This window comes from Podarcis liolepis (assembly GCF_965112155.1).
Source record: "Podarcis liolepis genome assembly, chromosome: 7".
NCBI lineage: Eukaryota > Metazoa > Chordata > Lepidosauria > Squamata > Lacertidae > Podarcis > Podarcis liolepis.
Genome location: NC_139561.1, coordinates 44513690 through 44528742, shown reverse-complemented (window position 1 = coordinate 44528742; position 15053 = coordinate 44513690). Strand labels below are relative to the sequence as shown.

Below are 15053 nucleotides of genomic sequence, written 5' to 3'. Positions count from 1 at the left end.
CAGCACTAAGGAAATGCTGTCAAGATAAATGTGCATAAAACTAACAGCAAACTTAAATCCCAGTAAATCTGACAAAACATTCACAGACCAATATGCAGACAATCAAAAGAGCGAGAGAATTATTAACAGCAAGTATTTGACCCAAACAGGTTTCCATTTGGTGTAGTGTCCTTTTTGCACTGACATAAAATACTTGCAAAGCATACCTAAGGTCCGATTCCAGGTCCATGTGGTTTCTTTCTAAGTAAAATGAATCTGGACCAGCTAGGCATGGAATGAATTTCTCCAATTTTTCTTCTGGGTACATTTGACCTAACTAAGAGACAAGACAATACGTTTGAATGCAACAATTGAAATTGAAAGAAACCAACCAACCCAAGCTTATTTACACAATTTATTTAAAACAGTGCCTTGCAGAAACAGTGCCTTGCAGATAGCCACTGTTTCAATTGCACTGATACTAAAATATACCTCAGGATGCTTCTGAAACATTTCTTATACAACCCAAGACATCTTATTCGTTTTACCTTTGAAATGAATTCAGTCACTTCAGCAGAAGACTTTGTTACCAATGTCACTGAAGAATCAGACCATAAGACCTTTGGGAAGAAAGAAGAATTTGAGTTACCTGCATCAAAGACATCTGGAATTGGCCTTGCTAGGATGCATGACCAGTGCCCTCAGATTGGTGACTGAAAAAGGGATTCTGGGAGGTATCTCTGCCTACTTTTACATGCCAAAGATGACTATCTTCCTTCCTTCTCCCTGGGACCTCTGGAATAATCTGCTATGCCACTCTCACTAAACTGTACTGGCATAGATTGCAACATTTTTTTCTCCCATTGTTACACAAAATCCTTTGCTGATTATAGTGTATTATTTTGTATCTGAATTTGTGTACCAAATATATTTCAAGTTAATACTGTAAGTCCGAGCCCATTTCACATGTCATCCTTCGGACAGGTAGCATTACTCTATGTGGGAGGAACTATTCCATATTAAAAAATGACACGAAAACCATCACATGAACAAATTCTACAGTCAACACCTACTGTAACTTGTACAAAAGCTGTGGCTATACTCTGCTTCCTTAGGTATGAAGCAGAAAAGCAGCACAAAATGTGCCTCTTTACATCAGCAAAGTATTACTAAGGGAGAACTCCATATTGATGGAACAGTCAGCATATTGCAATAATCACACCCACTTGCAGTGCAAGTTGTTAATGATGGGGGCTAATGCGTGTGAGAATACGACATGTTGTAGAATCTGCAAATCAGCTGCCTATCAGGACACGAGATGGGCTTCTAACCTATGCCTATGGATTTGTACCTGAAGTTACCAAGCCAACATGGTCAGCGTTCCCTTTCATGTATTTTCAATAAATTTACTGAAAATTTATTAACACTAGCCAGAGGATCATTAGGCTGTTGGCTGACGGATTTAATTCAGCTATATTTACATCTTAACACAATGCTCAAGAATTTATCCAGCACTTTAAATTTCGTACTTTTTCAGTCTGAGATAGAGGCATTTATAAATTATGGGGAAATATTGCCTTATGCTTAAGAAAGAGGGGAGGGGGAGAAAATTAGAGTGATATTTCTACAGGATGCTAGTATCGATGACAACCAAACACACACAATTTTCCAGAACTGATGCTGCTGCCAGAAGTACTGGTGAGAGGAGAGAGTTTCAAAATACATTACGTAATTGAGGAATTTCCTCTTCCCAGCACTTGTTCCACCAAAACCAAGAAACGAAAAGCAGAGTTTCTAGCACCACCACAGGCTTTTAAAAAAATCTCTTTTACACACAGATAAATGATACAACGTGAGGAACTAACTAAGCTCTTGAGGTTATACAGCCTTCAGAACTATGGCAGGATGGTTCTATTAGATTACATCTCACTTGCCTTTCCAGACACTTGAATGTGAGAGAGTACCAATGAGATCTGCCCAGAGAGGATGGGATACAAATCTAAATTAAAGAAATATATTTGAATTTTCAGTACTATTTTATACAAGTTGGCCCCAGAACAATTTTGCCGACAGCTACCTGTAATTCTCACTGAAATTCTAGCACAACACCCCTGTGTTATGCATGTGATATTCTGGGTAGAGCAGTTTATACATGCAACTCTCTCTCCTTTTGTAAATCGCCAATAATAAAACAGCAGCCAAGAATAAGTAGAAAGCTGGGGAAAGAAGTTATGAAAAACGGCAGAAGCATTTGGACAGAAGAGGCAAAGAGGCTGCTTCTGCAGTGGATCATCTACAACTAGGGAATTAGAGTGCAGCTAAAAGACACATGGATTTTTGCTGTTGTGGCTTATACTGAGAGTAAAATATATTCAGTGCATTTTTTAAAAAATGCTAAAATTAAATTTTAGCTATTCAACATCTTTACACCCATGCCCAATTTCCCCTATAACTGTATGGCTCACCTCCAGTTAGAACATGGTTGCAATATACTGTTTGTTTTAGTATATTGTGATGTAATATGAGAAAAATTTTATCAAATGTTTCAGATATAGTTTTGGTGTCAAAGCTAATAGCGTTTGAACACATAGTTTCGGTCAAAAGACATCTGCTAAAGCAATAGAATCCTCAAGGCTTTGAGTGCCCCAAAGGCTGGTCCCTTTCATACCTCTTTTAAATTTAAAAGTTCTCATTCCTTGGAACTTACCTCAAAGGAATATTCAAAGTTCCTATCATTCTTCCTATGCGATAATCCCTTTAGTTCCACTTTTTCAACACTCACTGTTAGAAAACAAAATGAACAATATCTGTTAGGAACATAGAAAACTAGCTTATACTGTCAGAACATTGGTCCATCCAGTTCACTACTGTCTACATGGATGGGCAGTTCTCAAGTTTTCAGCCACGGGTCTCTACCAGGCCTACCTGAAGATGACAGGGATTGAACCTGGGACCTTCTGCATGCAAAGCAGATGCTCTGCCACTGAGTTATGGCCCTTCCCCTCAAAGGAATATTGTGTCCCAAACAGGCAAAGGATGAATACACATTATTTCCTTTCTCTCAGTTCCAGAGATGCAAGTTCACAGATGCTCCTGGTAGTAGAAAACAGCAAAAACCCTGCACGTCTACGCTGGTGTTCTTGGTTGGCATCAAACCAAACATGACAAAAAGACTTAGCAAATTGGTATGAACATTTCAGAATGATAATGACCCATAACTCCCACATTTCCAAATAGGCTAGGCTAAGCATGGTGACTAGCTCAAGTCATCCAGTGAAAATCATGGCTGAATGCAGTGGCAGAGAGCAGGCGGGGGCGGGGCTGGCGCGCATCGGGGGGGGGCAGCTGTGATGGAGCCCCACCAGGATCGCGTTGCTGGGGGGTGGTGCACTCTCCCCGCCCCCCTTCCTCCACCAGTGGCTGAATGGCAACTTCCAACTTCCAAACCTGTTTTCCCAAGTCAACCATCCAGCATTTGTTTCACTCTTGCTTTCAACTTTTACCTTTCCTAATGCACCCAAATTCTAGTTCCTTGATTCCTTCTAGCAGCTCATTTCTACCAAAAACTTGTAGAATGAAGGCCTCTCTTATGAACTTCAGACAACTTTCCCATCTTTAGCAGCCTAGATTTGGAGTAAGCTATACTTGTGGTGATTACAGGAGCAGTTGCGGTAACTGTAATTGTGATTCCATGTGGAAGACGTTTGCAGGACACAGTAATGTTTTTGTTATGGTTGTGAAGGGGAAAGGTTTTGCTAGAGAGGTAGAAAAAGAGCACCCTCCCTCCCCAATCATTAATACTTTGTCACCCAACTAAACCTTTCATCGGCTCCAGGAGACTAGGCTCTGCATACATTTGAACCTCAAGTATTCAAACTCCAAGTTGTTACGTAAAAATAAAAATAACAGTGAGAGAAATTTCTAGAGGTGCAGCCATACTTTTCTATTGAAGGAAAAATACCCTGTGACACTTTAAAGACTAACAAATTTATTATGGCATGAGCTTTTGAAGATTAATCTTCCACTTCATCAAATGAAGTTGTCTCAAGTCACTGAAAGTTGATGCTGTAATAAATGTGTTCGTCTTTAAGGTGCAACAAAACACTTTATTAATTTTACTGGAGGAAAGTTAGCATCAAAGTCCCTTTGCCACTGGGATTCTTTGCCCTTTCCTCTAGGAAATTTGGTTCTTGTTGTCACCAAGTAGAGATGTACTGATCAGTTGAGGAGCCATGCATATGCTGAATGGTTGCTCACAATAGTCTTGAGGATTTTCAAAAGCCAAGGCTGCAGACCACTTCAGACAGAGCTTTAAATGGAGCATTTCTATGTTGTTCTAAGCACTGGCAACCTCTTCCATTGCTGCTGTGCATGAGAAAACACATACATTTGCTCCATTGTCAACTCAAAAGGTGCTCATCAATCAAGCTCAAGATGGACTGGATGGACTTTTTGAACTTCATGAATGACTTAAAACAGGCCAAGGCCATTTTCAGAACTCATATCCTGTTATTTCTGAAATTAAAAGAGACTTTATATTAAGACATGGTTAATGAAAGCATGACTATACAGGAAGAAACAACATAGGCACTTACTTGCTCCATCTGCCAAACACTTATGGAATAAAGCCACAAATGGGAGCTACTAAAACTCACATTTTAATTGTCCAGAACTCAACTTCCAAAAAATATCAGAAATGACTTTGAGGAAATCTTCAGAAGTTGAGATCAGGAGGTCTCTAATAATAGAGTTACTAAAGGACAAAGTCATGCTGAAATACTATTTGCCAGTTTATACAGAGCTGAAGTTGTGAGCATCTTGAAGAACAACTGACAGAATTTTAAGTTTGCTTTGCAAGTTACCCAATACAGTACTGTACTGGCACCGAAAACAGAATGAAGAAGAGTTCCAAACAGACTTTCCAAAAAGGAAACATCACTCTCAATGAAGTGTTTCTTTTTTACATTGCAACATTCAAAGAACTACACAACCACTTCAAGCCTTGAGGTAAGCAGCTCTTATTCAAGACTAAGGCTTTACAACTGAGGCACATTTGGACCATCATTTTTTTTTAAAAAAAGTGAGCTAGATGATAGGCTATCACAACCCAAAATTAGTGCTTACTCAGAATGTTTTTAACATATGCAAAATACTCAATTTTGAAACAAAAGGAAGAGTCGGTTGATTGTACCTTTCTAAAAACACAACTGTTCTTAGCTTGCTGGTGAATATGCCAGCAGGCAAAGTCAACAAGAACATGTTTAAAAATAGCAATGTCTGTATAATAGCAGCATTCATATGTAACACTAAACCATAACATTTCGTCTAGCAAACCGTACTCTGCAGGTGTACATGCAGCCAGAGCCCCTCCCACTTGCACAAAGGGAGGAGCAAACAAACCACAATGGGAAAAGCTTAGCACGTTGTCCAAACCTAAGATCATGATTTGTTTCATCCTAACAAACCACAATCTCAGATTCAGATATACGGAAGTTTCTCTGTCATGGTTTGCTCACCCACTTACACAAAGGGGCATGATTTAATAAGCCAAACTTTATGGTTTACCATGACCTGCAAATGCAGCCAGTGAATAAAGGTAATTTGGAAAAAGTCAACACAAATATTTAAGCATTTTTGCAAACCTCACATAGCTCCCTTCCCCTCTTGCCCACCTCTTGAATAACATTATTTCTCTCTACATGGTGAATTCCAGTTTTAAATGAAAAGGTTCATGTTTCACTTTTGCTCAGTCTGGTCCATATTCAGAGAGCACCAACATATAGGAACCACTGAAAGAAACATAAATAAAATAAAATAAAATAAAATAAAAACTCAACTAAGCTTCTAGAACTATTTAATACCTGTAGTATTACTTTTCAGTACTTTGTACTCCAACCACATGTTCATCTTCCTCTAAAACCTAATCAGACTTAACTAATAGGGATTCATGAACAGTCCTAAGTGCAGCCAGTCATTTATTTACAGAGTACTCATTCCACTGTGAAGCAGGTATCTGAACACTTTGCCATGGATGGAAAGAGGGACATAGCATACTATCACCGTCAGCCCTACAGGGAGCAAGTGCCTTGTTTTGATTGCATGTGCTATGTTGCTTAGGCACCTGCTTCATCATAGGTGCACTAGTCAGGCCTGAGGGCAAAACTTAAAGCTGCCATCCATATGTCCGAGGGTCATAGGACTTGGCCTCAAAATGAAGCAATAGAAGATGGATTCAGCAACTCATTAGCTGGTGTCTGGTGCCTTTCAGTACAAATGATCCCTGTATTCATTCTGTTTATTAACTAAATCTGAAACACAGTATATGATTTTTAAAATGTGTGTAAACTACATTCAGAAAGAAATCACACCAATGCTCAATAGAGTATGTGCCATCGCAAACTCAGGAATATAGCTGATACTATATTCTTGGGGCTTCAACAAAGGGTTCCTAACTAGAACACTCCACTTGAACTCCTTTTTTCACCTCCACCCCACCCCATTTATAACAGCTCAGCTGAGCTTCCTATCTCATGACCTACTCTGTTCTAAATCATTAAATATTAAGATGACACAGAAACCTTTAGACTTAAACTTTACTCCATTTAATGCTCAGCACACGAGACACAGGATTCTCCTGATACACATTAACTTGTTCCAGAGACATCATGAGCACAGTAGAAGCAGAAACAATTCTGTCTCCTTGGGTATGTGGGAGAGCTGTGCTCATGACAAAGACTTAATTTTCTTCTGCTTTCAAGTCTGCTTTACATGGGGAAAGTGGCCCTCAAACTGCTGTTAAACCCCAACTCCCATCAAGGATTAATAGTAGCTAAGAGTCCAACAACAGCCTGAAGGCCAGAGGCTCCCCATCCTTGATTTACACAAATACACACAGTGTATCACTCTTTTCTGCACCTGTAAAGTACCAAAAATGAAACAGCCAGTGAGCAGGTAAAAAATTATGGGCTTTTCATAACTTATTAAGAAGCAATTAAACATGCATGGACATCAAATTACCACAAGCTTACTACCACCTTTTTACATAACATTATTATATGCCCATCCTATAGGTTAGAAGAGAAAAAAAAGTGCTTTGTATCTAACTGAATTCCAGCTTGGAGTCATTAGTAGCCAGTGCTTGTTCAATGATCCTGCTGAAATGAATTATCTAAATCCAATCAATGACCCCACTGAGCATATTTTCCCACTGTATGATCACCCAAACCACATTCAAACACAGTTTTTGATACAACAGGAGTCTGCTTTAATAAAAACTGATCAAGTAAAAAAGGTACTACAGGGCATGTGCAAGTCTTTTAGACATGCTAGAACAAGCTCTTTGGATCTGAGCCAAGACTGACATGTAACAAACTTCAGAAGTCAGAGTTAACACAATGAGCCCAGAAAATGGAATCCTAGCTACTCCATATAGAGCAGTGTTTCCCAACCTTGGGCCTCCAGCTGTTTTTGAACTACAATTCCCATCATCCCTGACCACTGGTCTTGCTAGCTAGGGATGATGGGAGTTGTAGTCCAAAAACAGCTGGAGGCCCAAGGTTGGGAAACACTGATATAGAGGCAATGTGGACATACATTTTTATATTTGAGAGATACTCTGGATGTCCATGCACAAGCACACACACCATGCATAGTGAAAGGAGCCCTTCAAAATCTGACTGACCTTTCCCTGAGGGAACCCACTATTTGTGCACAGTATATTAGGGAAAGGGAAGCACTGATGCGTCTGATTCCTAAAGTGTCTGCATACAAAGATAAGCCCGTAGATTGAAAACAGTACCAGAACTTGGTATACACAATTGGCAATGCAAAAGAGATGGGGCTATTTACTACTACTACTATGTAAGAGACAGGTTGCCTTCACCCAGACTCGTCACTGAGGAAGGCCTAGTACCTTTATAATTAACAGTTGCTTCAATCAAATACTATAATGAAGATTTTTCCCCACTCATGCAAGATGAGCTCTCTGTGGCTGCATTCACCCATTATCTTAAAACCATAAAAAGGTAAGGTAAAGGTACCCCTGCCCGTACGGGCCAGTCGTGTCCGACTCTAGGGTTGCGCGCTCATCTCGCTCAAGAGGCCGGGAGCCGGCGCCGTCCGAAGACACTTCCGGGTCATGTGGCCAGCGTGATGAAGCTGCAGCTGGTGAGCCAGCACCAGCGCCGCACACGGAAACGCCATTTACCTTCCCGCTAGTAAGCAGTCCCTATTTATCTACTTGCACTTAGGGGTGCTTTCGAACTGCTAGGTGGGCAGGAGCTGGGACCGAACGACGGGAGCTCACCCCGCCGCGGGGATTCGAACCGCCAACCTTACGATCAGCAAGTCATAGGCACTGAAGTTTTACCCACAGCGCCACCCGCGTCCCATAGTTAAAACCATAGTTAAGATTTAAATACGATTAAACATGAAGCAGCAGCATGGTATATATTGTTCAAAACTTCCCCCTTTGCTCCCCTTGGGAGGAACAAACCATAAACTTTGGCTTGCCATGTCATCAGAGCAAAAGTCTGTGGTATGTTTGCCTCAAGCAAACCATGAGCAGTAAGGCAAGAACAAACTGATGGTGCAGCTTGTGCTTTATTTGGAGAGGAATCAGCCACAAACTCAGGTTCAGACATTAACTATGGTTCAACATGATGTGCAACCAGGTTAACATTCCATATTCACCTTCATTCAGTCTGTTCTAAGAAAGCAGATCTAAAAAAGGACACCACAGACCTCCTTACCTCTACAAGGAAGGTTGTTTAAATCTTTTAACACAGCTCACATACCACACTGACATCTTTTTCCTATAAGCAAACTGATATCCAACTTAAAGGCTACTAAATTCTATAGAAGCACGTAGTCCTTTACTCAGAAGGCTTTACAATCTTAAATGGTTGCTTTACACTAGATTTCAAGGTCAAGAGAGGGGAAGAGATCTGGTAATAAATCAGCAACAGAATGTCTACAGTAGCTAGTGACAGTTAATCACAGGAGAGCTGCCATTTAGTGATTACAGTATTTGTAGACTCTTCAAAGTGCTTTCCAATTTTTCAAGACGGGCTGGGAACTTTTTCAGTGCAAGAGCTTCATTGGCAGGCCTCAAGGTGCCACATGCAAATAGCAGGCAGGACCAGAGGTGAAGTAGACAGAGCAGAGGATGCACTTCATATCTTTGTACAGTTAAATGTATTTCAGCCATGCAAGAAGCAGAGGTTTCTATACACACCTCAATCCTTCATCCTGGCCAGAGGCATTATCACAGTTCAAGGACTGCAATAACTCAAGGACTACCTGTCTCCATATGTACCTACCCAGACCCTGAGATCGCCTTCTGAGGCCCTTCTTTGTGTGTCTCCTCCACAAGAGATCCAGAGGGTGGCAACACAAGAACAGGCTTTCTCTGCAGTAGTTCCCCATTTATGGAATACTTTCCTCAGGGAGCTCAGCTGGTGCCTTCATTATACACATTTAGGTGCTAGGTGAAAGTGTTTCTCTTTAACCAGGCCTTTGGCTGAGTGACATCTGATGCCCTTTTAAAATGTGATGTGGAAGGGGGATTATTGGGTGGTTTTTGGTTTTGTTTTTATTATGTATTTTCTGTTTTTTGTATCGTGATTTTATGTTGTGAACCACCCTGAGGTCTACAGGTATAAGGTGTTATACAATTTAATAAATAAATTGGGGGATGTAATCCACTGGGAGAAGTCAAATACAACATTCCTTGTTTTGCTAGAGTGGACATGCAAGGGAATGTTTGGTCCAGCCAGTCGAAACTTCCTGTTCCTCCTGGCCTGGAGCATCCTTCCTTGCATGTGACTGGTAGGTGGGTGTGACCTTTCCAGACCTCGTAAAAGGCCAAGTCACGCAGCCACCTCCCTCTCTTCGATCTTTTTTTGTCCTGTGAACCTCCTGATTCACCTGGACTGTACTGCTGGCTGCCAGCCAAGCAGTCCCCCAGGTTATCTCCCATATGGGGTAAACCTGTTTGTACATGTTTGTAACTTTAAGCCTAAAGCCTGCCTTCAGGGATCACACTGTGCTCTGCCTGTTCATGAGAAAAACCACTTTTTGTTACTTATAAATAAGACTGTTGTGTCTTTATTCTTTTAGGAGGGATCAAAGGGGTCTTACCAGGAATAATAGAACATATATCAATCTGGGCAAGCCAGATTGAATTGTTTATTGTCTTAAGAGGCTCACAAAAGTTTGCAACCAGTTTTCTGCTGCATAAGAAGGGGAATGTAACTCTGCTATATAAAGAAACTTGCTAGTGCGAGTTAGGAAGGATATTAATAATCAATATATCCTCTCCTGCCACCCTCAACATTCCCACATAAATAAATTCCAGCCAGGCAAAAGAACTTGAGAAGAGCACTGAAAAGGGCAGTGAAGCCCCCCGTTTGGGGAAGTGTCTTGAAGGTTGGAAAGACCTGGAGGGCCATATTTTACCTCTAGACCTGAGATTTCCTGCTCCTGTTTTATGGAATAGCAGTATTCATAGGGACAAACACATGGAATGCTTATTTATTGGTTGTGCCCCTTACTTTTAAATTGCAGTGCTAATCTTTTTTATGTTCCTGGCTGGTTCTGCAAATGGGTATTTTCAGTTTCAGACGGTGAATAACTCTCATGTGTCTCCAAAAACAGGATCTAAATTAAAAGAAAAACTTGTGCTCATATCCTTTCATTCTTAAAAAAATAACAATCAAAACAAAGTATGAATTCAATGGCCAGAGGAGTAGTGAAGTCAGCATTTTAGTTAACCACAAAGTCCATCTTAATAAGTATTCCAGAAGTTTATTAGTATATTAAGGGTTATGAGAAAAAAATAACTGCTATTTAAAAGGGGAATGACTCATCTCAGGAACAGGAAACAAAAAACCAGATGCATATTATTTCTGCACAAAACAGCTGAATACAACACAGTATGATCTGATGCTAGAAGCAAAAAGGTATTAAGTTTTTTAAAACTCCCTGGATAACAGTGCTATATCTTGTATTAAGAATAAAACTACTGAGTCTGCCCACTTTCTAGGATACTTAAAAAAAAAGAAAATGAACAAACTTGTGAAAAACAGTGTTGTATGTCTGTTCCTGGAGCCGAGAATATATTGTTGATCATCACACTACTCTTTCAAATTCTTACCTCCTATTCACTGCACACCTAATCTATGAAATGTGTGCAGAAAGACAAAGGTGGAATTAAAAAATGTCAAAGAATCTCCAGCGCCACACTTCATATCAGTCTAAACAAATGTCCTGAATTTTTTCTAGGTAAAAAAGCAAAGATTCCGGACTTCAAGGTAATACAGTAAGTACATGCATCCCTTCTGAAAAGCGCGATCATCCAAAGTTCAGAGGTCAGTTAACAACCTGCAGCTTAAATATAAACTTTCCAAATATAGAAAATCTATACTTGGTCGAAGGTAGCTTCATTTCGGGGAGAAAGGGGATGTGAATCAACATCTAGAACTATTGAGGTTGGCAATGCCAAAATGAACACCCACATTTTTACCATTTTGAATCTTGGAAACCTATCCTTGGAGCCAGCAAGCTGTAGGCAGAAAAGTTTTAAGCTAATTTTGCAAATGATGTTTTTTTTTGGGGGGGGGGGGTTGCCACAAAAACAACATTTGGCTTCACTTTGAATAAAGCCTTTAAAGCACAACATGCAAGGTTCACTTTCCAACTGTAATAAGAGGAAACTCTCTGTATGGGAAACCTGGACTGCTCCAAACACAGGATCTCTAGAGGCATAGCCCAATGGAACGTTCAGTACACAAAATTAAAACAAGCTATTAAACAGGCTGGATGCATGTCACAGTAGATTAATATAAACCTATGTTGCAGCGACATGCACAGTTAGTTGCCCAGTCTCAGAATTTCTTAAGAGCTAGAAAAGGGCAACTAAAAATTATCAACGGGTAGGAGCAGTGTGAGCCTTTTTATTTTTTTAAGAGATAGGGAATGCTAGGATGGAGGATATGACAGAGGGTTTCTACAATGACAAATCAGGTGGATCAAATTGGGGAATTGAATCCAACATTCATTTTGATGCACTATTTTTCTATGTACAGGGTCTACCTACTCTATGAACAGGAAATCATTCTGGTATGCAGTCTCTCTACACGTAATTTTGTGATACAGCCCAACAACAATTTTACCATGTGATCAACTGCTTGAATGGACAAGGCCTGATTTGTAGTATTCATGACTAAACAATGCAGCCATAACCTTTTAAAAAAGGATTGGACAAATTCAGGGTAGTAAGTCTATTAATGTTAAAATTGAATTTCTGCAGTATCCTGTGAAATAAACAGCTGCTTGACAGAATTAATCAAATCAGGATCTGAAGCAGCTGCAGAACGTTCATGTTTTCAGGCATTAATTAATCCATGTAGGATTATACCTGGAACCTGTCAGTGGAACTACAATATAGTATCAGCAGCTGCTCTGACAGCATGCGCCTGAGAACTGTCTTGTGATAAGACACCCCAGCCAGATCAGATGGCAGTCTGAAAAAGCTCTATGCAGAGTAACATTTGTGACTAAAAAACTGCAGCCTTAATATAATTCAGACCTAAAATGGTAAAGAAATTATGAAATTAAGATTGTGAACAAGAGGAAGTGATTCTCTGCATTTTGATGATTGATTTCAGTGGACAACATGGAATTCGTAACCAGAATATACATGTATACATACAACATAAAAATAGTGAATACTATTTTAAGATGTAAAATATTATAATACTACATCATAATACTGTATGCCAAGGTGGGGAAACATCAGTTCACAGGCTAATCTTGGCCTGCCAAATTACCCTGTGAGACCATTTTCCCCATACCACGCCTACCTGCTGACGTCAGTAGTTACATCTGCTGATATGGAGGATAGGATTTAATCCTGCCTTGGCTGTCTTGTCCTGTTCTCAGCAGAGCCCTCCCACCTCCTTCCCAAGGCCCAGCTCCTAGCTTACCCAGCCTTGGTTAAGGCAGTGAGAGGGCTAAGGGCAGGCGTCAAATGTTGCTGAGGGCCACCAAAAAAGGTATTGAGGGCCATATGCGGCCCTTGGGATGAGCATTGGACCACCCTGTCTTAGAAGCTTATAGATACTGATGTCACACACAATTGCAACAAAGCCCACACACGCTACTGGCCAGTGTGCCCACACATGCCCACTTGTTGACAATCTACACTACAGCCTGAAAGAATCAATTGCCTCGTTCAGTTTAAAAAGTAGCCTCAAGCTAACTCTTTCCCCCTACCGCTAAGTAGTTATTTACAAGCATGAACTATCAGAGGACAGTTGCCTTCCAGAAATCTAACAAATACCAACCCAGTCCAGACCTGCCTATTCTTCCTTCCCTCCTCACCCAAGTCCTTCCAAAGTACTTTAAACAGGAGTCTATGACATGCTGTATTTCGGATGATAGTAGAAAAAACAAACAACTGTAATTCAACTTCAAACTCTTACAAAGGCTAGGTATTTCACAAAACACCTGCCCCAAGTCAAAATACAGAAAATGCAACTATTATCAATGCATAGCTTCTTGCTACTCAAGGAATAACAGCCCCATCCAATCACTCTTTGAAGTCACCCAACCTGTTCACATGAGTCACACAGGGATACTCTCTTAAATGATCTTGGTGATTTATACCACTTTCTCTCAGCCGTGTATGTAAATGATGTAATTTCATCAGTGCTGCCCCTTCAAGTTATTGTTAAAAATAGCACAGGCATGATACACTGATGAAATGGATACACTCAATGCAGTGAGGTAATGCAATAAATCAATGGTCCTTCCTAAGAAGCACAACACAAGACGTTAGATTGGATAGCAGCTCTGCATTTTCTACTTGGTCTTTTCTTCCTTCTTCTGCTTTCTTTTTTGCTTGATCAGAGAAAACAAAATGATGACTATTCAAACTATAAAATAAATTTAAAAATCAATTTGGGGGGATAGTCATCACCAAAAACAAATCATTTTGCTGCCTGACAGCTGACCTGTATTGCTACATCTTGATTCCCATTACTTCTAAAGTTGATCAAAAGGCTGCATCATCTACCCCTTTTAAGACTTAAAATTGCCTATACCACATAGACTCAATGTAGGTTAACAACATTAGAAACAGAATAACTTAAATATGCCATAAACAATTTCCATGCTTTAAAAGTATACTACTAAAATATCCCATGAAAATTACAGTACTGTACTTAAATGTGGCCATAAATTTAAAAGAGTTCTGGTTCAACATTCCCTTTCATCTTAAGTTTAGAATACTGCTACATGGTAGAGCTGCACAATGGACAGAAAATCCATGTTTTACTAATTTTGCATCATTTGAAATCTTAAATGGTGAAGTATTTGGAGTTTCATCTGGTTTTCATTCTCCTTGGCTAGGGCCGGACATACTTCTTCACATCACTTTCCAAAGTTTTCCATTCATAGTAGGCCCTCACAATCAAATGGCACTGGTCCTGACCCAGCCACATGTTACGATCTCCTGTTCTATGGCGCTTTCTATTTTATCAGGTTATATTCCTCTCAGACTAAGGCCTGTATACTACAGGTGCTGTTTGACAGAAGTTTTCTCAGCAGTGTTAGCCCTGATATTTTTTCATAGTTGGACCCGATACAAAAACTACTACAGTGACTATAGATTCCAAGCAGGCTGCAGGAAAATGTAGAAGTACTTTTTCAATTCTTGCATGAATATTATTCTCACTTGACTTCAGTTAGATGTAAGTGCACATATTTGCACTCGGTTGGGAGCCATCATCTCCAAATCAATTCAATACTGGCAATATAAAGATTAAGCTTTTCCCTTCCCTCCACATGCAAGTGATATATTCTGGGTAACCTCTTATTATTACTGCTGACACTTGAACCTCACCTTCTTTAAACCACCGGATGTTCAGCTTCAAATGCTTTTTAAACAAGTCATCCAGAGAAACATTTGTGTATACAAGCAACATATATTAGGAAATATGTGAGCAAGAGACAGACTGAGTAATGAGTTAATAGGAATAGCAAGAAATAATGAAACTAGCAATCAGCAGTAT

At 40.0% G+C, this 15053-nt stretch overlaps 2 protein-coding genes across 3 annotated transcripts in view; both read right to left on the bottom strand.

Annotated features, from left to right (window-relative positions):
• LOC310711640 (farnesol dehydrogenase-like) overlaps window positions 1-15053 on the bottom strand; it is a 241642-nt gene that overhangs the window by 62023 nt on the left and 164566 nt on the right. The gene's annotated exons all lie outside the window — the stretch shown is intronic.
• Window positions 1-15053, bottom strand: part of ZCCHC14 (zinc finger CCHC-type containing 14) — a 37894-nt gene that overhangs the window by 13065 nt on the left and 9776 nt on the right. For both annotated transcript variants that reach the window (XM_083513580.1, XM_083513581.1), the window contains exons 3-5: window positions 2687-2760; window positions 528-599; window positions 207-316 (exon numbers count right to left, since the gene is read on the bottom strand). In XM_083513580.1, coding sequence (XP_083369706.1) covers window positions 207-316; window positions 528-599; window positions 2687-2760 — 256 coding nt within the window. The remainder of the gene's footprint in view (window positions 1-206; window positions 317-527; window positions 600-2686; window positions 2761-15053) is intronic.